General features: G+C 46.1%; 3 protein-coding genes and 1 non-coding gene across 4 annotated transcripts in view; 1 reads left to right on the top strand and 3 right to left on the bottom strand.

The window, feature by feature from the left end:
• amot (angiomotin) overlaps positions 1 to 11,602 on the bottom strand; it is a 35,504-nt gene extending 23,902 nt beyond the window's left edge. The window contains exons 1-3 of the mRNA XM_030360905.1: positions 11,498 to 11,602; positions 10,972 to 11,158; positions 10,574 to 10,624 (exon numbers count right to left, since the gene is read on the bottom strand). Of these exons, the coding sequence (XP_030216765.1) occupies positions 10,574 to 10,624; positions 10,972 to 11,065 (145 nt within the window). The 5' untranslated portion in view covers positions 11,066 to 11,158; positions 11,498 to 11,602. The remainder of the gene's footprint in view (positions 1 to 10,573; positions 10,625 to 10,971; positions 11,159 to 11,497) is intronic.
• A 924-nt stretch (positions 11,603 to 12,526) lies between these two features.
• Positions 12,527 to 22,879, bottom strand: pgk1 (phosphoglycerate kinase 1). Its single transcript, XM_030360898.1, has 11 exons — positions 22,583 to 22,879; positions 20,750 to 20,800; positions 20,259 to 20,414; positions 19,700 to 19,844; positions 18,542 to 18,645; positions 18,034 to 18,153; positions 17,143 to 17,257; positions 15,743 to 15,922; positions 14,737 to 14,914; positions 14,006 to 14,104; positions 12,527 to 13,526 (listed from the first exon to the last, which is right to left on the bottom strand). The coding sequence occupies exons 1-11, from the start codon at positions 22,645 to 22,647 to the stop codon at positions 13,486 to 13,488; spliced, it is 1,254 nt and encodes a 417-aa protein (XP_030216758.1). The 5' UTR covers positions 22,648 to 22,879; the 3' UTR covers positions 12,527 to 13,485.
• A 925-nt stretch (positions 22,880 to 23,804) lies between these two features.
• Positions 23,805 to 25,992, bottom strand: cox7b (cytochrome c oxidase subunit 7B). The gene is made up of 3 exons (XM_030360904.1): positions 25,858 to 25,992; positions 24,610 to 24,725; positions 23,805 to 24,055 (listed from the first exon to the last, which is right to left on the bottom strand). The coding sequence occupies exons 1-3, from the start codon at positions 25,892 to 25,894 to the stop codon at positions 23,969 to 23,971; spliced, it is 240 nt and encodes a 79-aa protein (XP_030216764.1). The 5' UTR covers positions 25,895 to 25,992; the 3' UTR covers positions 23,805 to 23,968.
• A 187-nt stretch (positions 25,993 to 26,179) lies between these two features.
• trnal-caa (transfer RNA leucine (anticodon CAA)) lies at positions 26,180 to 26,290 on the top strand. The gene is made up of 2 exons: positions 26,180 to 26,217; positions 26,245 to 26,290. It is a non-coding gene; the product is annotated as a tRNA-Leu (tRNA).
• Positions 26,291 to 26,807: the final 517 nt, after the last annotated feature.

The following is a 26,807-nucleotide window of genomic DNA, read 5'->3' as shown; positions in this document are numbered from 1 at the left end:
CCTAAGCAAACGTTCAGTGCTGCAAGTTTTCCTACTACCGAAATCCAAAAAATTTGCATGAATCTTCACGGGATTTCCAATTGTAAGGTCCCTTCACACAAGAGACATTACACATACAGTAGGAATAAATAAAGAGCTGAATATTTATGAAACCTGTCCAATGTTTGTACAGAGTTGGTGTTGAAACGGTGACACACAGTCAAAGTAGCCTACTGCCCCCGCATTTTCAAGACACTGGGCCGACGGGGAATTTACCGACCCAGCCACAGTCAGCTGCAAACTATCTGGCGGTCCGAGCGTGGGCGGAGCCTCAGACGCATATTTTTCGGATATTCACTGGGAGAAAGACGCCTCACCTCTCCTACGCTAGTTTTTTGTTAGCGCTACCGTCTGGGTCTTCGACAGGAAGTCCCAGGTGTCCCGATGTGGAAGGTAAGAGCTTCGTGGTGCCGGACCACACGACAGAAAGGATTAGATTAGATAACTTTATTTATACCCGGAGGTAGATTTGAGCACAGTTAAGTGAGCTGGCCTTCTCCACACATGACAGACAAGACATTTAAGACACAGTAAACATAACAAAATCACAGCAAAAGTGCAAGTAACGCACCATATTGAATGACAGGGATCAGAAGAGGAGGATGATGATAAAAAAATAAGTATAATAATAATGATAATAATAAGGGAGAGGGGTCTTTACTTTAGTTTGGTTTCACATCCATAATAGCATAACAAAAGCGCTACTCAGCGCTACGGTGCCAATCGAAGCGTCCCTGAGCTCTGGTATGATCGGACCCTGGGAACAGGCCGACTCCACCGCAAGGGCGGCGGAAACCCCGGGAATAAAGAGGATCTCCGGAGGACGACGACAGCCAAACCAGAGTCAGATGTGTGTTTGTGTTAGTGAGTCCCGGTATCGAGGATGGATCCAGGGTATTGAGCCGGGGATATAGTGTTACAAGGCGCGGCGCGGCCGGGAGGCGCTCGGGGAGTCCAGCGAGGCCCTTGGACGCGGGGTTGAGTTTGGGGTGTAAATACGACCGGGTCCTAGCAACCGTTGCCCCCGCCGCGACAGAATCAGAATCAGACTCAGAAAGATGTTTATTGCCATGATGTAGGTTTCCACGTGCAAGGAATTCTGTTTTTGTATCTAAGGTGCGTGCCCTACGATGAACAATTAACAATAAACAATAAATAGACAGGGTGGTAACGAGACAGACAAAACCATCAGCAACAACAAAGTGAAAGAGATATGAATGCATGAGGGGATGCATTCTGACTCCGGGAAGGGGAAGGGACGCCTACGTAATCGGTTGATTCCACAGGGGTTTGTCCCTGGGTTAGGTTACGCAACTGGTATACTGGTCTGTTTGTATACTGGTCTGTTTGTGTACTGGTTTGAGACAGCGACCACAAACGCTATGACACTCCGGACGTCACCGACACCGGACGTCCTTTGTCCAACCTGTACACGTTGGACAAAGGAAGATTGCTCAAAGGCACTCTGTCAGTACATACCCATCACCTTGAAACCTGCCCCATTCTGGGAACAAGCATGGGGATCACATACCGCTAGATTATTTCAAACCACACAGTGGGATGTAAAAACTAAAATGCCATGTTGTCACCTCATCATTCATTTTGCATCATGGCAACCATGAGTTATTCCTTCCTTCGTTCCACATTCAGGACCGAAAGCCGTGCATCCATGAATATGACGACCTCTGACCTACTGAACTCGTCCGTGTTGCCGGGCGACCGAGGGCTCCGACCGTTTAGCCGCTTCTGGCGTGTAGGGACCCAGCCTGCCACCCTCGTCCCCATGGAAACCATTTAGTCCAGACATAACAGTCTTGGCCGGCCAGGGAGTTCCTTTAATTAGCCATCAAACTCTCCATCCTCCACACACACACACACACACACACACACACACACACACACACACACACACACACACACACACACACACACACACACACACACACACACACACACACACACACACACACACTACAGTGTTCCGGACTCACCGTGGGATCACCGTGACGACCCTTTCACACCTTGGATATGCCAGAGATGTGGCCATGGAAGGGGAGCATGCAGACCACTACTACCCCTGAAGGCATTCATAAATTAACAACACCTGCATCTACCAAGCCCTAACTATCATGTCATCGTAACAGAATAAAGAGGGTGAATCAGCCCCTCAACTCACAGAAAGAGCGAGGTATGCATAAGATGATAGCATAAGCGGCCTTCGGATAAAGCGGCTTTTTTCCGATCTGTTACTTATCATCGGTCCACCTCAATGCTGGCGTAATGGTGTCGAGCTACGGCTCATTCTCCACACTCCTGGGACGTCCCGTCTGAAGAGGGAATTAAAAAAGAGCAAAGCAGGAAGCAGAACAGGCCGGAGTAGAGCTGTCAGAGGAGAAAGACAAATGATAAACACGAGCGCGCGCGCGCACGCGCACGCACGCACGCACGCACGCACGCACGCACGCACGCACGCACGCACGCACGCACGCACGCACGCACGCACGCACGCACGCACGCACGCACGCACGCACGCACGCACGCACGCACACACACACACACACACACACACACACACACACACACACACACACACACACACACACACACACACACACACACACACACACACACACACACACACAGGGGGGCAAAAGCAGAGGGAAGAAAACTGTAGTGAAGGTCAGAGGAAAGAGATCAGGAGACATGGAATGTGAAACGGAGTTAGAGAAGAGAGAGAGAGAGAGAGAGAATAAAAGTGGGAATTGCGAGGGGGAACCGCCATGAAAGGTAGAGAAGACAAATCGGGGAACGGGGAACGGGGCCGCCGACCAGAGGAACAGGGGACAGGGAAGTAAAGGGAAAACCGAGAAACGTGTGTTCGGACACCAGCAGGAAATGCAACATTCCATTCTGGAATAGAGCCCCTCGACCCCCCTGCTCTCATTCTGCTGGAGTCCCACCGACCGGCTCAACCCCGCCCCCTCTCCTTCCTGGAGAATTATCTTTCTGAGGGGAAATATACATGTTTCTCTCTCTGTGTGTGTGTGTGTGTGTGTGTGTGTGTGTGTGTGTGTGTGTGTGTGTGTGTGTGTGTGTGTGTGTGTGTGTGTGTGTGTGTGTGTGTGTGTGTGTGTGTGTGTGTGTGTGTGTGTGTGTGTGTGTTGCCCAAATGGCTGATTTCCCTCTGTATCTCTCTAAAAGTTCCCATGCCTCAGGCTGATAGCTAGCAACAAGCTATGGGTTGCACTAATAATCAGCCTGGGTTACAAAGATGAGCGGTAACCCGTAGCTTGTTGTTAGCGCACACTCAGCCTGGGTTTCAATGATGAGCTTGACAGGCCTTCGTAAACACAGACAACCTGTAGCTTGTTGCTAGCTGGGTTTCAATGATGAGGGGTAACCCGTAGCTTGTTGCTAGCTAACAGTCAGCCTGGGTTTCAATGATGAGCGGTAACCCCTAGCTTGTTGCTAGCTAACAGTCAGCCTGCGTTTCAATGATGAGCGCAACCCATAGCTTGTTGCTAGCTAACAGTCAGCCTGGGTTCCAATGATGAGCTCTAGCAGGCCTTCGTAAACACAGACTAAAGTTACCAAGGCTAGAACTGTTTTGACAAATACATCTAGAGAAGAAATCTGGAAAGCCGAACATTCAAGGATATTTTGAGGAGGCCAAAGGTGGAGATGAGTGCAGCGTATTGTTAATAAATAAATATTGTTGTAAATGGTAATAGACACACACTGACAAGGTGTAGAGCTCTCACGCTCTACGTATAGATACATAGGAACCCCTAACCCAAAAACAGAAAACCAACCCCTCAAATTCCATCTATAGGGCTTGTACATTTACATTTAGGGTATTTAGCAGACGGTTTTATCCAAGGCGACCCATTTTTTTCAGAAGTACATTTGTGAGAAGAATAAGAAACGACTATATATCGCTGTCGGTACAGCAAGGATGTTCATAGAAACAAGTGGCAAGCACTTACAATTGCAGGATAAGTCATGGGATTCTTTTTGGATGGCGATACTCCATCATGTCAAGAGAACTCTAGGGAGTTGAGGTACTGTAAAATCCTAAATAAATGTAAATATACCTTACCCTAGGCTAATCAAAACTCTATTTCACCACGTTTCGCATGAGAAACATTGAAGCAGTTTCAAACATTATCCCCACTTATGGACGATTTGATGATCATTGATCAATGATCATTTCTTGATTAATTGACAATGACCAAATCACCATTACTATCATGAACATTCTATGCTTCTATACTTCTGAAATGCAGGCACTGCGGTGTGTAACCCGAATGTTAACCCCTAAACTAGAACTATTAACTAAACCCTCAAACTCAATCCATCAAAACAGGGTTTGGGTAATACTTTGGTAATACTAATGGGTTATAGGGACCCCTAACCTCAGAACGAAAAACCAAAACCCCAAAACCCGTTAAATGGGAAGCAGACGGAAAACCTCAAACTAAAACCCATCCCATAGGAACCCCTACGTCTAAAACCACACCCAAAGGGCACCCTTATATAAACCTAAAACTGAAAACCTTACCCTAAAACCCAGCCCATAGGAAACCATAGTCCTAAAACGGAAAACCTAACCTTAAAACCCAGCCCATAGCAACCCAATAACCAAACACCATCCCTAAAACTAACCCATAGGAGACCCTAACCCTAAATCTCTCTCAGCAGAGGAAAAGGTAGTCGAGCCAAGAGCCTCAGAAGACATCTGCTCTCTCTCTGTCTTTTCATCCCTCTTCCATTCCTTCAGTCTCTTGTCCAACTCTTAGATTTCTTGCAGTTGGGTCTTTTCAGGGCTGTCCAACACACACACACACACACACACACACACACACACACACACACACACACACACACACACACACACACACACACACACACACACACACACACACACACACACACACACACACACACACACTCTGCTGTGGTGATTCATTGTGGAGAGAGATCATGTTCCGCTGAAACACGTGACTGATTAAGGGGAGAGAGAGAGCGGGGTGAGGGGAAAGAAATCCACTTTAGTCCTTCTTTTCACTGAGTCGTGTTGTTCTGGGGAACATGTTTGATCTGAACTGCGTTGTGGGTAGTCTGGGCCCGGGGCTCATCATTGAAACCCAGAGGAGGGAGCTAGGAAACAGGAGGGGGGGGGGGGACTCACCTGCTCAGGTACGACAGCCAATCAGCACCCAGGGCCTGCATAATCTCTAGCGGCCGGCTAGCCTATCGCGTGAGGCCTAGCTCCTCTGGGTTCCATCCCCCGCGCCGGCTGAAGGGACGTTTCAGAGTCCGTCGGGGCGTCTGCCAGTGAGGCTGGACGCTGCTCTCCCAAGGAGACAACGCCGGGGCTCTGTGGAGCTCGGACTCTGGCCGTTGTTTGTTGTGGTTGTTTATTTTAATGAAATTAATAAACTTGGTCGGTGTCTCCTCTCTGTCCCGCTCGCCTGCCTGGGATAACCCAAGAACCCCCCCCCCCCCCATTCGGGAACAAAGGAAAGGGGTCTCTCTCTCTCTCTCTCTCTCTCTCTCTCTCTCTCTCTCTCTCTCTCTCTCTCTCTCTCTCTCTCTCTCTCTCTCTCTCTCTCTCTCTCTCTCTCTCTCTCTCTCTCTCTCTCTCTCTCTCTCTCTCTCTCTCTCTCTCTCTCTCGAACCAGGCCAAAGGCAGGAACAGACTCTGAGTCCAAGACAACCCCCCGTCTTCCCCCCCACACCCCCCCCCGACCCTCCCTCCCGCAAGCAGCTTTTTTAAATAATAACCCCTGCGTCCTGGCCACATGATTTACTGTGCATATCTCCGTGTTCCCAGGAGGCCGGAGCATGAAGAGATATACGTTACCCCCCAGCAGCAACGGCCCACATGACATGAGCCCGTTACTGCCCGTTACTACCCGGCCCAGAGTCAGACGAGGGATCGCGTCGTTAAGTTCTCCCTGAGTAAGCAGAATGCCGCGGGGCTGCAGAAAGCAGTCCAGGGCTGTAGCTCATCGCCACTGGGTTTCGACAACAAATAAAAGAGGGTTCCTGTGGAAACTACCCTCCGGCCGCGCCAAAAGAGTGTGCAAGACGTTGCACTTGGCGCAGACATGAACGAGTTTGACAGGTGATCAATATGAGGACCATCGTTCCCCGGTCAAATAAGAAACAGACGCACAACACAACACCACGCTGGGGTTGCCATGGGGACCAGTCAACAGATCCATCCCAAACATCAGCGAGCAGGTTGTCATTGCAAAACATCTGGCTTCTCTCCTGCTCCCTCTATGATGTGGGATGTCATTAGTCCACAACACACACACACACACACACACACACACACACACACACACACACACACACACACACACACACACACACACACACACACACACACACACACACACACACACACACACACACACACACACTTAATACAAAGCATCTGCCCGGAAGCTGTGATGATGGTCGACACATTGCTGACAGTGTCACACACACACATATACACACACAATTATCAAATTGATTAAGAAGGAAGACTATTCGATACAACATTCAATCCTTTGAACAAGTGGATTGGAGTATGACATTTAAAACTTTCAACATGTCATACAATTGGACAGACTTACATCGAACCATCTACTGAGGCCTACTCATGAACAAAAGTTTCCTAAAGTGCTCTCCAGGCATTGGCTCAGCATTTAGGATAGCTCATTGCATCACATGACTCATCTGAGTCTCCTGTCAATAACCAGTGGTAAGGAGAGGGTTCTTCGTGTGAAGCATATTGATGTCTCCTTAGTTAAAAGGGACGTCTAGATCAAGGTAGCTCAAATGATCACATGACCCGAATATATAGCCTGCATCAGATATTTAGTTAAGCGACAGCGACAGATTGCCAGTCAGACTTGAAACAAAAATGACCTAGAGTAAACCGTTGGGATCAGATTCCGGTGTTTTTTTGAAACACAGAGGACAGATTCGAACACCTTTGCATTGTCGATGACACAACCTGATATAATAATCAATGAGCAAATGAGCAACACCGTCGGTGAGTGACAACACACGTGTGAAATTCTTAAGCCTGCATGGATTTATGAACATGTGACTATTTTGTAATGCAAGCATACAAATGTACTAAATAATATAATACTAATAAATAATAGAAAATAATTGTATACACGCAGCTAAATTGCTTCCGTGTTTGCAATGAAGTTGTCATCTGCGAAGGAGGAATGTTGGATACTTTTGATGAAATGAACTCACTAAACATTGACCACTAAATGCAAAACAATTTTTCCCAAAAATATCCACATATCATACATTGAATAATTGCCCGGATTTTCCTTTACATCACGTGACAACGATCGACAGCAAGGGCAGACAATAAAAGTGATGCTGCTGGACTTTAGCCGAGAGGCAACAACAAAAGACTGAAGAGGATATTGAACGGCTAAGAGAAAGACAAGGGTTGACCTCAAGTTGGATGGCTGGTCAGGGATTTATTCTATGATGATAGAGAGGTCAAAGGTTATATTCTCACCAACAGGCCCTTAAATCACTGAGGAAATAGTGGATGTCAGGACATACGGACTGCATTACCAAAGCAAGTACAAGGAGAAGGGAATGGTCTGAGTTCACCAACCGTGTCAGAGAAGGACCAACAGCATAAATGACAACAGAATGCCAGAGGGACTGAGGGCCCAAATCAAAGTGTGTGAGAGAGGGGGATAGAGAGAGAGAGAAGGGGGGGGGGGGGGGGGGAGAGAGAAGCAATCAGAGGAATTCCTGGGTTCTGAGTCATTGGCAGTGGGCCTTGTATCATAGAGACTGAAGTGCACACACACACACACACACACACACACACACACACACACACACACACACACACACACACACACACACACACACACACACACACACACACACACACACACACACACACACACAAACACACACACCTTCCCTCCGATCCATACACACTTGTACATCTCTTTCTGTATGCGTCTGTGCTGCAACCCTTGTAGGCATCTCTAGTTAATAAACTTCACTGAATCCCTCACGGCATCCTTCTCCCAATTGGACTCAGACAGCAAGCCACTGATTCACCCACTACCGTTTGAACACTATGCACACATACCAGTTTGAGTAGTAGGCTACAAACAATTAAATCAAGCAGCCTTCGCCACACAATGTGAACCATCACCACCGAGGATCAAAGCGATTGAGAAGAGTTGGGCTAACCCTTAAAAAAAGGAAGTCATTCTTTTTTGGAGTCAAAGATGATTCTCTTTAAAGAGGTTATAACGTTTGAGGGTGTTCAGTTCCAATGCCACAACCCTGGATGAAACACAAAAATGATCAACCAATCCAAGATGATTATCCGTTATTGCCCAAATCATTATGGTCCTTGCCCAAAGCTATGCCTGGCTCTTGTTTTGGAAAAAGTGTTGTGTTTGGATATGTGCACGGCATTGGGGTCACATGACCAGGGATTTCCCTTGCGCAACATTCCATTAGACATCAAAACTCTGGGGTCTGCTCACACAATTATACACTGGGAATTATACACTGGGAATGAACCACTTAACGTGACAAATAAGGGCTTGAAACTACTCAGGCCGAAATATGGCGATTTACATGCCAAAAAACAAACACCAAACCTCAATCTCACTCAGACACACGCAATTAATAATGAATAAATAATAGTACAACAATAAGGAATTAGCCAAAAACATTATATATGCGTTATTACAACAGAAATTCACTCTGACCACTGAACATTCTTGACACTGCAACAAGCGTGCAAATCCAGGTAGCACACTATGCAGTGCATGGTAAGACAGGACACACGGGGAAGGGACAAAGCCAGCTGCCAAATAGAGTCCTGGAAAACATTCACTCGCATCTGCCAACCGAGTAAAATCACTGCCAAGTTGAACAACCTTTTGACGTTTTATAGCGACGTTGACTCGCGTATCTGGCAGTATCACGTTATTTCTTGCCTCAATCCGGATTGGTTACAGAAGAAAAGAAAAAAGGTGAGATGTTAAAATGACCTCGTTTGAGTGAAACAAAGTCTCGGCTCCTATAGACCTACCTTTATACCGACGTCCGGTGGAATGGCTCCCCGTTACTCGCTCGTTTCCATGTCCAAGTATTAATGCACTTAATGTCCCACAAAGTTCACTTGCGTTGCGCCGATGGCGCTTTTGATCGGACGGACGGATGGCGAGTTGCGTTTGTGGTTCGCCATAAAGTATCCGCACGTCTCTCCTGACTTCATAGTTATTAAAAAGGCGGCAGGGGGAAAAAGTGGAGGTCTGCTCTCTACTGGGACTGCGCTATGAAAGGAATGCGGCGAAGAACGGCCCCCTTTCCGTGGACCGCAGAGACCCGGCAGAGACCCAGCAGAGACCCAGCACAGGGTGAAGGAAAGAGTCCCCCCCTCCCCTTTTATTGGAAAGTAGAGGAGTTTTTGAAACTTCTCGGGCTGAAAAACCCTCCTTCCCCTGCACCAAAGGGAAGTCGGCCACTTCGACGGGCCTTTCTGTTGGCTTTTGGGACCGTCGCTCAGCACGGAACAAAAAAAGAAAAAAAAGAGAAAGAAACAAAAAGAGCTTTTGTGCGTCGGGGAGAAACGGTCGGCCATCCACCGAGGCATTGACTGAGACTAAACCAGGGCGCCGCAACCAGCCACCCAACAGATGCGCGTCTGTTGCGATCTGCACACAGAACAACGCTCAGCTGATAGAGAAGGACCATATTAGTGGAGGAAATTAACTATTTGCGCTGCGTCGCTCGATAACCGCACCGGCAGAGACTCTGATCATGTAAAACGTGCGATCACATCTGTCTCCAGATGCGCCTGTTGGGGTCACCTGAGGGGGGTCTCCGGGAACATTGTTTAGGGATAGATGAGGCCATACGCGTCATCGGGGTTGTCATTGTTGTCATCCTACCCAAGTCACACCATTATATAGGAAACACAATAATTAGGATATCGGAGTGCACGGAGCCTGATCCGTCTGTCTGAGGTCGTATAGCACTCGGATCCCTGCACGTCGCCTTTGCAGGCCCAGCCCATCTGAAGTCTGCCCGATGCTTTACTTCAAAAGCGTAATAAATGACCAGTAACAAACATTAAAACTATATAAAATACATGTAGGCTATACACCTTCGGGGATAATTAGATATTTTATTAGTTCACAGCAGCCAGGAAGATTCAACACTCAATGCATCATCATTAAGGTTGGCATATATAACTACATTATCCATATGATCAATTATATGCATATGCACGAATGGAAATGGAGCATACAGTAGGCCTACATCTGCATAATTAGGATCTTTATCGTCACATAAGCTGCATTTAAAACAATACGATTAATATCAGTCGTGTAGTAGGCTAATGCCTACATCTGAACCACATTGCATTCAATCATGTAAATAAACTATGAACCAATAGGACAACATCAACAATATCCGACACTATTCCAGTGGTAAAGTAATAAAAAAGTCAAAAACGTACCCAGCATGGATTCAGTGATCTCCAGCAGATCCAAGCCCGTGACCCCTTTCTCTGTGAAGGCAGAACAAGTTCAGTTCATCTCTGCATCGGGGCTGTTGTCAGTGTCACACGTCATTTAGGTTCGTGCGTTATAAAATGTATATGGCCCAATAAGTCTAAAATTACTATTGGCACAGCACACAATTTGAGGACGTGATTCAAAACGAAAAAAGTAGCACAAGAGCATCATTATGCGGTACAGAGAGGAACTGCATGCGGACCCAGAAGCTTTGCCCCTTCCCACATGTTGAGAGGTGCATGCTGCACCACCTCTGAAGGTAATCCCAAACATGTCAAATGCGAATGGGATCTCGTACTTGGGCACCTGGAGCGCCTGCCTGGCTCCACCGGAGACTGACCTAGAAAGCTGTCCGCACAATCCGACAGACCGATGTGGCGAATCCACCCAGCGACCTCCTCTGGACTCCAATGCTCGATGTAGATCATTGTCATGTTGCTATTCGGTTTTCTTCAGATGCCCCAATCACTTCATACTGTAGCCTCCATGTTAAGAGAAACGTCCCAACCGAGCTGCAGTCCCGATCTCTGGATGTAGGCCAACATACAACCAGTAGTTATGCAGGGACTGCTAAGTGTAATGAAGTGTTGATTTTTGCCAATTTAACTTCTGTCATGCAGATTGCGGCAGGTCACATGTCTTAACTAGGTTGACTTGTAGTGCGTCGACAAGATGTACGAGGTTTGCAGAAAATGTGGGCGCACACTTGGTAGCCGCGGGGAACACTTTACGCACAAAGTGAAGACAAATGCTACTTGGAGCAGATGTAGGCTATCCAACACGTGCTGAAAGAGTCGACATTGTAACGTGATCTAAGCGCCGATCCTGGGATTAGGTGGCCGAATCAAAGAAATAGGCAGACTCACCTTTTCATTAGTTTAAAATGTCTTAAGAAAGTTTTGTTCTTCCACGCATATAGAGGCGAGGACGCCGCACAGCAGCACCTCGCCAGGTGAGGGCGGAACACGACAAGACACGGCAACCTTCTGGTGCATTATGGGTAGTGGAGTTTTTGCGCAGAAGACAACCAGATTATTTCCAAAGTGTTTATTTCCCCACCAGGCAACAAACCGTCCTTCTGTGTTGCACCTATTTTATGACCCTGTTGATAAACACTGTCTATTTGTATATCTCAGCTCCAGTAGGTCATCCAATAGCTGAATGCTCTCAGTAAAGCAACGTTTTTCCCCCTCATTCATTAGGGGACTTTATACATTTATTTCAAAACTTGATTATTAATTTAATCCATGTTCTATACCCTAATTATTGTCGTCAATATTTGGCGGATTCATAGCAACATTCTGGTATCAAAAAAGCCTTTATGGTCCGGGGTGGGCTTGAATGAGAATATTATGAATGGGAGACCTTGCAGATTGTTGGAAAATAAACCAACCTGCTATGTATGCCCCCCCTGAGACCAGTCCAGATACCAAGGCTACCGTTTCTAGGATGTAGCTTGAGAATAGGCCCTCATTAAATCCACCAGTGAAGTAATGGAACAATAGATCCACTTCAACACAAACAAGTCTGGTCATGTGGAGGCCTTAACACTTAGGCCCAATCCCATTTCTACCCCTTCCCCCTTGTTCTGAAGGGGTAAGGGTAAGGGATAGAAATGGGATTGAGCCTAAGGCCCAATCCCCCCCCCCTTCAAAACAAGGCGGAGGGGTAAGGGTTAGGGGTAGAAATGGGATTGTGCCTTACGTGTGTGTGAGATAGATAGATAGATAAATAGATATATTCCAGTCTCCCCCTTTTAACCGTTTTCCTGATTAGACTTGAAGACTTACCAATACCACCTAGCCAGTTTGTAGTTAGTTTGTAAGTTCATAAAGCAAACAAATCGAGACAAGTATACATGCATAAGCTAAGAAAATAACTTCCAGGAGAGGGAATGAGTTTTACAGAACATTTTTCTTTTTTTATTTCCCACAACTACATCTTAGCTCAAGGTTGCATACCAGTCGGAGATTGCGCCCTCTTTTGATTTGCCCAAAATAAACGTCCAACTATCCAATAGGGGCCAGGGACAGAGATTGGTTACAGAGCTGTTGACAAGGAGAAATAATGTGTGAAAAACAACCAAACCGTTACATAATAATAACCAGGTGTATTAGATATCAATGAGGAGGGCGCAGTTATGTGTTCTCCAAGGCAAAGCCAAGCTAGACACTGAGATTCACACAAAACAGATGCACACACGCAAGGTAGTACACACAATCACACAATTATAAGTGCAGGGAACTTAGGGTTCAGATCTCTTCGTGAGAGTGAACAGCTCCAAATGACCAATCAACACCTGCCTCTAACACGGCGTTGTAAGTGGAAAGTGCACGAGTAGGGAACAAACAAAACAAGAAAACGTTATTGGTGCTTTGGTTGGGTGTCAATGGTATTTCAGCTGCTCATACAGTAGTTTAACACGAGATCTGAACCCAACTTCACCTGGATGTGGCATGTGTGAGGTGTGTGTCTGTTTGGTGGTTGAAGGCCGTCTTAACACACTTAACATCATCTTGAAAGGTCCTAAAGTCTCCCAGGTCTTAAAACACCCTCTCATTCCGCCATTGAGTCTTAAGATGGCGTCACGACACACTTCTGTTTTTCACCAGCATTTCAACAAGGGGGGGGGGGGGGGGGCGAGGAAGACTACAGACAGGATTCAAGACGAAGTGACCGGTTAAGTTGAAGACACTGCTAGCTAGCGAGGCTCAGTGAACGAAGAGACAGAGACAACGGGAGAGTCTTCCTCAGGGGGCAGAGGAGATGGTGGGAGTTACAGCCCCTTTCCATGTGGAAGAGAAAACGTTTCCCGTCACCGCACCCCCTCTCCCGGATCGACTCTGGGGGGTGTTTAGGCACTGCTCAGGGCCTCCACACCTGGGAGAACTTTACCTGGAGGATGGGAAGAGAGAGGGCAAGGTAGGGGTCAACACTAGCCGGATGGGACACCTATGATGTTGAAGTTACAAACACGCAGCAGAGTGAAGCCCTGATTTACTCAAAACAAAAATCGTAATGATGAGTGTTCACACAGACAAAGAGGCAGGTTTACGACCAATGCCTTGGGCTTCGATTGCTGCAGTGCTCGCAGGGTGCGCCCAAATCCCGCCCTATACGATACACTGCCTGCAATTCGTCACCAGTACTGCGTGAATGATTGCGTTTAATCTCACTGCGACCACATCGCACCGGTTTCCCAGTGTGTGTGAACGTGCCAATTTAGATTTACTTTACAAGTAAATGGCGGCCATACAGCCGGCTGTATGGAGGACTAGAACCATCGTCACCTCCAAGCATCACTCTTTTGCAAAGGCTCCTGGGAAAAAAAAAGATAACAGCTTTGCCTAAGGTGGCCGTCGGCCGGTACTCACCCTCCAACAGCTCCAGGCTGGCTCCGCCCCCGGTGCTGACGTGGCTGACCTTGTCCTCCGTGTTCCATTTGGCGCAGCAGGTGGCAGTGTCGCCCCCACCTGGACGAGAGCGAGAACACACGGAGAGGAAACCGATCAGCTTGGAATGATGGGCCTGGGCCTTAAGTGGCACCGAAGGAACACGCCGTAGATACACGGTGTAGGCCAATAGTGTCCTGGCCGTACAGGCAGATAATTCCAGCCGAGTTGGAATATTGCTACTTAAAGTGATGGACCACGGGATCTAACAATGTTAAATAAACATAAAATGTCACACAGGGAAGTATCTGATACTACTACCCTACAGAGAAGCTTCTACTCTGAAAGTGTCAAATAGTATGCATGTCAAATCTCCGCTCTAGTCTCGAGTCTTGGAAAGACTCAGGATTGAAGGCGTGTGGTCTGGATCCCCTCCCCCCACCCATTTTCCGTTTAGTGTGGTTTGTACTTCCTCGAAGTCCGAAAAGCAGCGAATAGGAACCATCAGTAATAATGCGAGTGGCCTGGCTTGTTACATAACAGATTTATGGTATCCACCACCTTAAAAAAAAAAGGACTCAAAATAGGGGCGTTATAATCGTGTAGGGGAGACCGATAGATGGTGAGATGAGTCCAAGAGAGGGAAAGAAACAGAACCAGAACTTAAAACAGGACACGGAGGTGGGGAGCAGAAGGGAGGGTCCTTCCCCTACCGATGATGGTGATGCAGCCCGTCTTGGTGACCTCCACCACCTTGTCCATCATGTTCTTGGTGCCGTTGGCGAAGGCGTCCCACTCGAACACGCCCACGGGGCCGTTCCACACGATCTGCTTGGCGCGGCCCACAGCCTCAGCGAAGAGCTTGGAGGTCTCCGGCCCGCAGTCCAAACCCTGGGGTGTCAGAGGGCAACGGTGAGAAAAGTGTTTTCAGGTCACTGACATGTGTTCACGGCCCTGTGTTAAGAGGATTCAAATCCTTTAAAGATATTATATTATAGTTTCTATAAGACAATATTTTATAGAAACTATAAAATAGTCAAGACAATAAGACCCGAGAGTTTTGAAGTGTTAAAAAGTATAAAATAAAAGTAGAGGGTGTATTACTTTCGCTTATCAAACCCACATTTTATAGGCATGGATTTGCGTCATGTTTGAACACACAGGCGACATGTGCACGTTGTGTCCACTAAGACACCGGTTCAATACGAGCATGTGCACGTTGGGTCCACTAGCACACCGGTTCAATACGAGCATGTGCACGTTGGGTCCACTAGCACACCGGTTCAATACGAGCATGTGCACGTTGGGTCCACTAGCACACCGGTTCAATACGAGCATGTGCACGTTGGGTCCACTTGGACACCGGTTCAATACGAGCATGTGCACGTTGGGTCCACTAGCACACCGGTTCAATACGAGCATGTGCACGTTGGGTCCACTAGCACACCGGTTCAATACGAGCATGTGCACGTTGGGTCCACTAGCACACCGGTTCAATACGAGCATGTGCACGTTGGGTCCACTTGGACACCGGTTCAATACGAGCATGTGCACGTTGGGTCCACTAGCACACCGGTTCAATACGAGCATGTGCACGTTGGGTCCACTAGGTCCACCGCTTCAAACCGATGGACCGGTGACGTAAAGGGACCCCAGACGGAGGTTCTGTCCGGCTGACGGAGGTTCTGTCTGGCTAACGGAGGAGTACGGCGCCCTCACCATCCAGCCTGCCGGGATGCCGGCCGCCACGGTCGCCGTTCCCTTGGTGGCGTTCTGGTCGAAATTGTCGGCGGTGACGAAGTCGACGGGCAGGTTGATCTTGACGCCGTTCTTCTCCGCCTTGGCCATCAGGTCCTTGACGATCTTGGCACCCTCCTCGTCGTAGAGAGACGTGCCGATCTGACAGAGAGGAGGAGGAGGAGACTATTCATAACTCAGCTCTCTAGGCCACAGAATTGGCAATTTAGAGGATGGAGGCCCATCCAGTTCACAGGGAGGAAACTTTAAGAGTTAAACAACAGAGTTCTGTCCACTTCAACTGGCTGTGCACCAAGGTGATGTGAGCTAGCACAGCTCGGCCGACTGGGTTGGGTGAGGGAAGGGTTTAGGGAGAGTCGATAATAAAAAATAAATCTGTAAAAAAAAAAAAAGGTACAGGCTAGCCTACAACTCACCAAAGCCTAAGACAGATCCCATTTACATTAAGGGCATTTAGCAGATGCACAATATGTCCGTTTGTCATAAGAAAGCGAAAAAAATATATGGCTGTCTGTACAGTAAGGATGTTCATAGAACAAAGTGTCAAGCACTAAGAAATGCTAGGTTAACCCATTCCCCGTATACAGCAAAGATAGCTTGGCTAAGATGCTACACAATGCTAAATACTATTTTTTTGACACAAGTTTTTAAGTGTCATCCCGGTTATAGGATTGGATTTTATTGATAACAGTATCGAAATCACTATCGATCAGCACTGACTACTAATAGGCCCAGGTTATTTTAAGCTACGAGCTGGTTGAGACGTTACACATTGCGCCTTTAGGTATGAAACGCCGGCGGACTTATCAGACTATTTATACAATAGAAATTCCTTAGACAGGTTTTTGGGTTTTGCAATGAGCTTCTGGTTCCCCATACAGTGATATCAGTTGAGGTTCAGTAGTCTGTTCAACCATAAAATACAACTTTCCACAAAGTTGGGAAAGACTGCACGCCTAAAGATAATAAAGACAATACCTCTTCAATACCACCATGTTGTGTGTCCTGGCCCAACCAGGCTCATTCAATCTGGCCCCCTAATCATCCTCCTGTATAATTGGCGGACTCATCAATTCCCTCACCCTCCACCTCAAGCTGGTGTGTGGTGAGCGTTCTGGCGCAGATTGGCTGCCGTGCATCACCCAAGTGGGTGCTACATACTGGTGGTGGTTTGTGAGGTCCCCCCTTTCACTGTAAAAGCGTCTTTGAGTGTCTAGAAAAGCGCTATATCAATTCAATCCATTATGTTGAAAGGATTTAAATTCAGTAAAACCGAAAAGAAAAAAAAAATATTTCTTATTATTATTATTTCAGTTATTAATGTGAGACGAATAAAGTTGGGAGCACTAGTGCAGCCTCACCTCCATGTTGTTCAGGACTTTCAGGAAGGTGAAGGCCATGCCTCCGCCAATGATCATCTCGTTGACCTGGTCCAGCATGTTGTTGATCAGCTGGATCTTGTCCTTCACCTTGGCCCTGAAAGAGAGAAAGAGGAAAGAAAGAAAAGCAAAAAAAATAAAGATAGCTCTTCCTGGATTTGTGCTGCAAATGGCCACTGCACAACCTTAAACCAAGATGAAACGGTGCATGTTGCAGAATTTACTGTTAAATACTGTGAACAATTTTAGTGAATACTAATTGAGGGAAGGCTTTAGTTAACTCGAGTCCAAAAGACCCTCTGTGCTATGGTCGATGTCTCTAGTGTCAGTCCATGGCAGTGACCTTTCATTTTGATAACACACATAAGGCAGGAAGAAATAAGGAGTCCTGATTGGCTGCCACGCTGGACTCTGAGCAGAGCACATAACTGTATAGATGCTCCACCCATAAAGCTTAGTGGGTCACAATAACCTATATAATATCAGTTATTTCCATGTTATCTAGCATAACTGAATAGGATACGCATAGATTGGACAATACCAGTATTGCTACATTACTATCATACAGCACGATTCTTAAGTATGTTGTCTGATTCATGAATGCTCTGAAATGTAATTCCGTGCGGTAGAATGTAGCTCATCCCTTCCCGTGGCTTTACAGCTGAAAGCCTAACGAGTGGCTAAGCGATCATTAGGAGAGTTACTGTGCTGGCGTACCCACGGGGATAACAAGCTTACACAGACTATTCCCGTCTTCAGACGCCGAACCCAACAGACCGATCCGACCGCACGGAACATCGGAGTAAAAGGAAGGCCTGAAGGAGGAAAGAGAAGCTATCGCGGAGTTCGCAGAGTCCCGCTGACTATCCGTACCCTCCGAGGATGGCCAGGAACGGTCGCTGAGGTTTCTCCAGAGCCATGGCGAAGTAGTCCAGCTCCTTCTTCATCAGGAAGCCGGCGGCTTTCTGGGGCAGGTTCACACCGACCATGGAGCTGACGGAGAGGGAAACAAGCAGGTGTCACAGCCAGGAACAGGGAGAGCCAGGACTGACGATTGACTAGACGAGATGGCAATGGTGAAAGTGCTGGCTGGGAAGCAAAAGGACTTGCATGCTCTTCTTTTGAGATTCTTTCTGAGGCACGGTTGGGATCTACCAGCGCGGCTCTCGAATGTTGATGTTCTATATTCCAGTTCATGGTTTCTAGGTTTAAGATATTTGTAGCCGTCTATGCTCTATGTTTAGGGCCTTGGGTTCTAAGTTATAGGTCTTCAGGTTACCGAATCAGTGCTCTGGGTCATTGGTTCCGTGGTCTGGTTTCTGACTGTGGGGGTGTGTGTGTCTGTGTGTGCGTGTGCGTGTGTGTGTTACACCTGGCTCACCTGTGGCCACGGTGGGCGGTACCGAAGGCGTCGTTGACGTACACGTCGCCCAGTTTGGACAGAGACGCCCGGAAGCTGTCGATCTCTGCCTGAGTGGCTTTGGTCTGAGAGCAGGGTTTAAACATGGATTTAGTTTTTCTATATTCCAGTCATAATAATATTTTATAGGAACTTCACTATATCAAGACAAGAACTGTATGGGCCTGTGACAACAACAAAACACAACAAAATGCATTTAACCTTAAAGAACATAAGAGAAAGAGAGTGAGAGAGAGAGAGTTACGGGGCCAAGCAGATAAGGCACAATTTGTGGCTGCTAACAAAATAGAACAAGTGAGAGTCAAAGACCCTCTGACGCAGCCTGTGGTTCAAAGTTCACGCACACTAACCGTGCTTTACGCACAACCTGTTATTTATTTAACTATCCGTTCATCCTAGTATTATCACTGTGGTGAATACTGTACACACAGCGAAGTGCGTGTGCGTCTGCCTGCACTCAAGTTTCAGCCGACCTTTAGCAGTTAAGGTCACGACCGTGTGACGAAAGGGCAGAGAAAGTGCAAAGTTCAAGGCGGTGTATCCTGAGGAGAAAAAAAAAGTCCCCCTGAATGCGGCCGTTCTTCTCCTAGAGACCAGACACAGTCTCTAGTCTAGAAGGACCTCACAGGCCTACATCAAATGGGATAAACTTGGATTTTAAACCCGATCCCAAAGCCCTGAAAAAGGCTACAAGTATTTTTTGCAGGACTCGGGGGGGGAGAACTATTCAACTTTGACAAGGAGACATAAGGGACGACCCAGACCACCTTAAGTATTTGCTTCAGTAAAAGTACTTTCAAGTCACGTCTAGATCTCTCGGACTTAACGTTAGTGTAAAACAGAATGGACTCACTGCCCCTTCCCGGACAGGAAAAGAAACACACAGACCAACCGTAGCTCACCAGACCTCACTCTGAATGTCAGGGTGTCACGGACATAGGCCTGTGAGTGCACGTATGCATGCACGTGGGTACACTTCCGTCTCCATACAAGGCCCACTGCCAATGACTCAGAAATTCCTCTGACACACACACACACACACACATCTGTGTAAATACGTTTGTGTGGAACCTCCTGATCCCGTGTTCCGGGTCTTGAGGCGGTCGCCGCGGCACCCACCTTGTTTCCGGCGGCGTCCTTGCCCTTGCCCTCCTCGGCGACGTGGAAGCGGAGGTTCTCCAGGAGGATGACGGAGCCGGGGGCAGGGTCCGCGCAGGCCGCCTCCACCTCGGGGCCCACGCAGTCCTTCAGGAAGGTCACGTCCCTGGGGGGCCACACAGAGGGCTCGGGAGCGTTAACATCCACGCATGGCGTTTGGCACGGCGGTACAGAGAGATGCACTGGAAGATGTAGACACGGTCCAGTCTGTTATCCACCTAAAGTGGAGTTTCAACGGTTTGCGGATTTATTTTACCCCCTTCATTGATCACACAAGACAAACACATCCAAGTCAAAACGATCTAAAACGTTCATATTGTGATATATTTAAGTCACATCGTCTTACCATCACAAAGCGGTTTGCGAGTACAACCAGAGTATACATAAGTGTCACGCGTATTAAATTACAGATGAAAGACAATCAAATAAAATACTGAATTTATAAACTAAAAGTAGCCCATTGGTTTCCAGCATGACACGGTATCTCAGCTCCAGCCAACGAGCGGTTTCCAGAACTCACTTTCCCAGCAGTGCCTTCAGTTCAGCCACCGTGGGCTCCAGGGAGTATTTGTCGGGCATGGGGGTTCCGTCGGGACGACCCAAGTGGCTCATGAGCACCACGGCCTTGGCCCCGTTGTCCAGGCAGTGCTTGATGGTGGGGACTGCGGCTTTGATCCTGAGAATCGCCACGGGGAAGGGGAGGTTAGAGGCAGAGGAACGCCAGCCCACGAGTAGGCTTTCATGCAGTCGGGCCTCAGGTTTATAGGATGACATCATGGAGTTGTTGATTAATTGACTCGTTTGTAGATTCCCTATGCTCTTTTGAACTTTACTAGGTTTACATTTAATGCATTGTCAAGTCATGCATGGCCATTGCAATGCTACATAAGTGCAATTGACAATGACTCAGCTGGAACAGACGCAACGTGAGGCACATGGGATAAAGAGTGAAGGCAATAGATGGTTACAGATGTCAAAGAAGAGAGTGGCTCAACGGAGTCTGCAGCTCACCTCTGGTTGTTGGTGATGTTCTTGCCCGACATTGGCACGTTGAAGTCAACCCTGCACACATAAACAATGGCAACATTCATCAGACAAAAGAAAGCCCGGAAACCACACAAATAAAACAAAAGCCATAGCACAGGAATGACGAGTGTATTTCTTTATTGTTCGAATGAAGAAGAGTTTTCAGATTTAAAGGAAAGGAAGTTTGGCCATTGTTAAACCATGCCAACCATTGTGTAATCTTTTTCAATGTGTCCTGGATTGAGAAATAACACGTGGCTTTATCACGATTCTGGAGTCTGCGCACACATTAAGAGGATGTGAGTATCAGGGTATGCGTGTGGATGAGATGATAAAGGTCCTTTATTTCACCAGTGGCCGCAGATGGTATTTGTCTAGGACATGTGAGACGGACCCTTGAAGCATCAGCGCGACGATAAGATAACAGATGGGATCAACGCTAAACTGTAACTATGTGGTTTAACTAGCTGCAGCCATCATGATAACTCGCAACTACTACGAGTTCAACCCAAACCCTGGCTGTGCGTAGGCCTACCCCTGATTCTGAAGCAGAGAGCAGTACTGTACTGAATTATCCACACTGCAGTGTTGGCTGCCAGAATGAGGAGTGCATGTGTAATATATCTAAATAAACGTTTGAGTGGGTCAGGATTAATTATAATACATCTCAAATTAAATCAGTTTATTAATTCCAAATCCCAATCCTTGCAGGCCTAATTTAAAAAAAAAAAAGGGTAATGTAAATTATTCTTTAATGTCATGATAATTTTAAGTGTGTGTCACAATATATTTTCTGTTGGTACAATGCCAATTAACGGCCGCCAATGATTAAATTAATTGTATGGCCCCAATAACTTCACAGTGAATACTGTGCAATAAAGTGTGTGTCGTTGGTCTTCAGAACAAATGAACGTCAACCCCTACCCTTCTGCCCCTCCAGGTTACTGATTGATAGTGCGGAGGGGCCGAGGCAATCAGGCTTCATTGAAAAGTAGTAAAACAAATAATTGTTTTTTAATCCAGTTCAATTTGGCATGGAATACAACCCACAATCCAGGCAGGGTTGGTGCCTAGCTCTAGCTACTGTGGGATTGAACCCCTGACACTGTCAGGAACTGGATTATTAGTAGCCTTCATACATGTATCCATAAACAATGCCAGTTCGTGGTGTCATGTGTTGCCCATCTAGTCCTGGATTGGATTACGTAACTCCGCTCCCTTTCTCTGGTCACTCAGACGACGACAAAATGTGGATGGTCATGCAGGAGCAATAATCGGTCAATATGAATGAAAGCATTATTGCCATACGACATATGCGCGTAACTGATAGGACAGAGTTGACCTTTAACAGTAAAGAACTTGTGGTGGGTGAACCTTGTCTTTTGCAGGGTTGTCGTTGCATCACTGAGTTGGCAAGCCAAAATGGCCCTCTGACATTTTCAAAAGACGCGGTGTCTATTTCTAGTGATCGCTAGGCCGGCTCCGTCCTTATAAATCACATGTTAACATGTCATTGTTAGTTAGGACTGCAGCGTGTACAAACATTGGCCCTAAAAACCACGCTTGCATCCATACAGCATCTTCCTTGCTGCACGTAACATTGACGAAAGCGTGACATCAAACTAGTGCGCTTCCTGCGTAAACCATACGCAGCATACCCACAAATAACTTCCGCACCTCTGTATCCGCGTTATGGAAAAAAACTAATCCCATTGAAGATGAACAGTCAGCAATTGTACATGTGTCAGTGAAGTTTAGTTTGGATCTTCAATCTAAATATGGATAGTTCGCAAGGTAAACCAAATGGTATTTTCTCACCTCATGATGACTCGCTTGCCCTTGACGTCCACCTTGTCAAGTGTGAGTTTAGTAGAGAGAGACATTGTGGCTGTTTTAGAAGCACCCGGTTTGCTGTTGCTGGATTCGGTCCGAAGCACACTTCGACGATGGGTAGATCCCGAATGGAAGTGACCTTAGCGCAGTAGGTATGCACATCGATTAGGCGGGACTCTAGTACACACCCATCCACGGTGCATTGGTGGAGCGCCTGATGGGCGAATGACACCCCATATAGCCATTGGTTTAAATCAGAGTAATTTGTCTGACGTACCCTCACCCTGGCGCATGCGCAGGCGCAACGTCCCAGAGCCAGCCTCCGAGGATGCAGCGTTCAAGCCCACTCGGATTCTAAACAAACATCTGCTTGACATTATTGCATTGTCATAGTCCTATAGAAAAAAACGATGCAATGAAGTGTCGCTATATATAATCTTCCCTCTATACAAGTATTTAGTTAGGTTTACATGACAATCTGACTCTAACTAACCTGGTCAGAACCTCATGGTTTGAAAACATGGTTGAGGATCTAGGACAAATTTACACAAACCAACTAAATTGAAAGGCTCATGTTTGAAATAAATTACAATAAACTCACCAGAAAGTTATCCGTAGTCAATTGCATCTCAATTGCATATAACATTAAAAGAATATGATCCATTAATTAAAATGTTACATAAATCCCACATGAGGCGTCAGACATTCCCACTGAGACATAAAGCAAAGCCTCCTTTCCACAATGCTCTGGACTCCAACACTCTCCAACCTTTACTGCAAGTCATCCTAGTCCCATCCGTCTCTAACCCACCACCACTTCAACCACCAGAGTACACTCCACCAGGCGAACCAGGCCTGGGCAGGGGCAAGCTTCTGCCCTGACCCCAGGAGTCAAGGCATGATTTGGGTCCTGGCCCTGAATCCAAAGCGTTCAACATCTCTTTAGAAATGTGATGTGTTAGTTAAATCCTAGTTGTTGCAATGTTGTGAAATATAAACCTGTCATCCAAGTTGCAAACATTTCTTCATAGTGCGGCATTCAAACAAATATAGGAGAAATATGCAGGCTAATCGTGTGTAAAATGTGCTAATACACCTACGGCTACAAAGTGCTGATTGGACACTTATAACCTAACCTCCTTATCCCTCCCACATTAGTAAAAAATGAGAATTCCGCATAGAGGAAAAACTAAACAAAAAAAACACCTTTGTTGAGTTGGGTTTTTATTTTCTACAGGTCAACATGCTGGAACAGCCACAGGCATTCAGCGTCTGAGAACATTTATAATCATCTGTACAACCAGAATGTTTTACGGGTCATCCTCCAGGAGGGATCTGGGCGTCGTGGTCGTCTAGGTGAGGAAGACTACTTTATTCCTCCTCCTTTTCCCGCCACTGCTTGGGCATCAGCTTGCCGACCGGAGACAGATTCCAGGTGATGCCGGTCTGAGTGATAACCTGCAAACAGGGGAAATGTTCAATTGAAAAAGTAGAGAGTGATGTTTGATTCAATGACTTTAGAGTTTAAAAACTAGAGTCTAACACAGAGCATCGCATTTCAATGCACAGACATAATAACTATGTAAATGATTACAGCTATAGTATAAACCTATAGAGTATAATCCTACAATTAGGATGACCTATGCCTCCCCACCAGGCATACTTGTGTTTTGCACACGTTTTCCTGATGAATGGGTTAATAATGTTAAGGGAAGGCAACTTTATTAATGTAGCAATTTTCATACACAAGGCAGACTCAAAGTTCTGCATATATAAACATTGTCATACAATAAAATGAATTAAAAATTAATTTATAGAAAAGAAACGTATGCAAAAAATTAATAAAATAGATGGAAAATAAAAGGCAAAGTTAATAATCAAAGTTAAGGACTACTAAAGCGCACAACGATTTCCGTAACGCAACCCCTTTGCTACGGCCAGGGGACATTTTAGGTAATGGAGGACAGGCAGATTCTACACCACACCCTGAATCATAGGAGAACAATACTCACAAATGCCCACACAGCGGTGCAGAAGCCAATGCCTCCAACCAACAGGCCGGTGCCGTATTTGGCATGGAAGTCCTGTGGTGCCGTGGAGGTGTTCCTCACCTGGCGAGCAGCCACACCTGGAGAGACCACATCATCAGGGGTTTTTGTTAGCAATATCATTCTACATCAGCATAGCTCACAAACAAGGGATGGCAGTCTAAACCACGGGATGGACGGAGATCATTTTAAGAGTGGATGCTAATGTGATTTATAAATGTCATCTAGCGAGTGCATTTCAAGAGCATGATAGAGAAAAGAGCACCATTATCCTACACCTGGAATCATGAATTCATAAAATGTGGCCAAAGAGCCACACAGTACAAGTACATGGATGCAGATACAGAACCCATGTGCCTTGGCATAAGATAAATCAGTGTTTGGTTCCGGTGAACATAATCTGGTATTTAATGCCTAAAACATTTTTTTTATATGCCAACAATGTCACCTTGGCTTATGGAGGCAACGTGTTTAACCAATGTTTTAAGGTAAGATCAACATCGACTTCGAATCAGAATAGAGGACATGGTATCATTTAGTTTCTCAAATACCCAGTAGTCACCCCTTGCCTCGCGTAATCCTCCTTAAAGTGAATATTGCAAATATAAAATCATAGCTTCATATCAAGAGATCTGAATCACCTCATACATGAAATCAAGCAGAATATGTACAACATGAATACATGTAACACAACCACACAGAAGAGATCAAATATGCTAAATAATGCAGCAAAACGGGAAGAAATGGGTCATTTTAGACCCTTCATCGGTTCGGAATGCATCACCTGTACTTGGTTAACATTTCATGATGATGCTAAATGAAGGACTAAGCAGTCATGGATCTTCTAGGGGTGAAGCTGCCTCCTAAGGTCTGACTCTTTAGGTCAGGTGTTGAGGACAAACAGTCAAGAGACACAGAACACTCAATCAGCGGAAATTAAAGAAGGTGCCAGTTAAAAAAAACACAAATAAATCAGAGACACGGCAGTCCTCTTGAGATCATATATTATTTAATTCCCAGTTTAACAAAGAAGAGCGTTTTGAAGCGGTTATTTTCTTGTGGATATATTGCAGTTGGACGGTAGCGGGGGGCTATCGCTTCTTCCATCATATGTACAGTCCACATTTAAAACCTTCTGCAAATGTTACCTTGATTACGATGGCAGCTTAACATGTTACACACAAAAGTGAACAATTAACGTGTGCATCTTACCGGTAAGATTCACAGCAGATTTAGCAAAGCGAAACATGATGGCTAACCGGAGGAGCAAGTTACCCTTGAAGAATATATTTTCAATATGGCAGCTGCACGTAGACCGGAAACTACGGAACCCGGAGCAGACACATTTAAACCGCACCGTGTCATTTGTGAAATTTCATGTTTCTACGGCCTAATTAAGACACCTAGTATTTTAACAAAAACATTGAACATGCGGAGATATAAAGGAAAATATTAAAGGTAACAGCTTTTGTTATCCTTTGTAAAATTGTAAATTATGTACTAGTCCGATATTTTCAACACTCATTGATATGTTGTCAGGATGGCCGAGTGGTCTAAGGCGCCAGACTCAAGGATAATCTCCTTCCGAAGATCCGGGAATTCTGGTCTCCGAATGGAGGCGTGGGTTCAAATCCCACTTCTGACATACTTTTTTGATTTTCTATTTTGTCGATATTAACTTATTATAATATCCCCCAATGACGTTATTACGGTCGTAAGGTCGTTTGAACTTGGTTATTCTCAAAATTGTTTTTATTTGATCAATTTGACGAATTTAAACCCCTTTGCTTGAACTACGTGAGCACACAACATATGCTAGTGAAATATAAATAGTATTGCATGCCACAGATCTGAAGTTATATTTTGATAAAGCCAGCATTGTATTTGTCTGAGGTCCTATCGTGGCGTTTGCACGTCAGTACCCCATCCAGCCACGAGAGGACACGCAACCAAAACCATAAAAGTAGAAAGCATATTTACTAAAGTACCCCAGGGTCCTGTCAACAGACTGCATAAATTTCTTCCCTCTCAACTGGAACAGTTTGTCCTCTCCTCTGGCTATCAAAACGGGTGGCTAGAGCCACAAACAAGTTATTATTCATATGCGTGGACCAATGCAGTCTTTTCAATACACATAATCACGTGCAATTCAATAGGCTACA

The sequence above is a fragment of the Gadus morhua genome, chromosome 7 (assembly GCF_902167405.1).
Source record: "Gadus morhua chromosome 7, gadMor3.0, whole genome shotgun sequence".
NCBI lineage: Eukaryota > Metazoa > Chordata > Actinopteri > Gadiformes > Gadidae > Gadus > Gadus morhua.
This window is presented reverse-complemented; position numbering and strand designations above follow the sequence as displayed.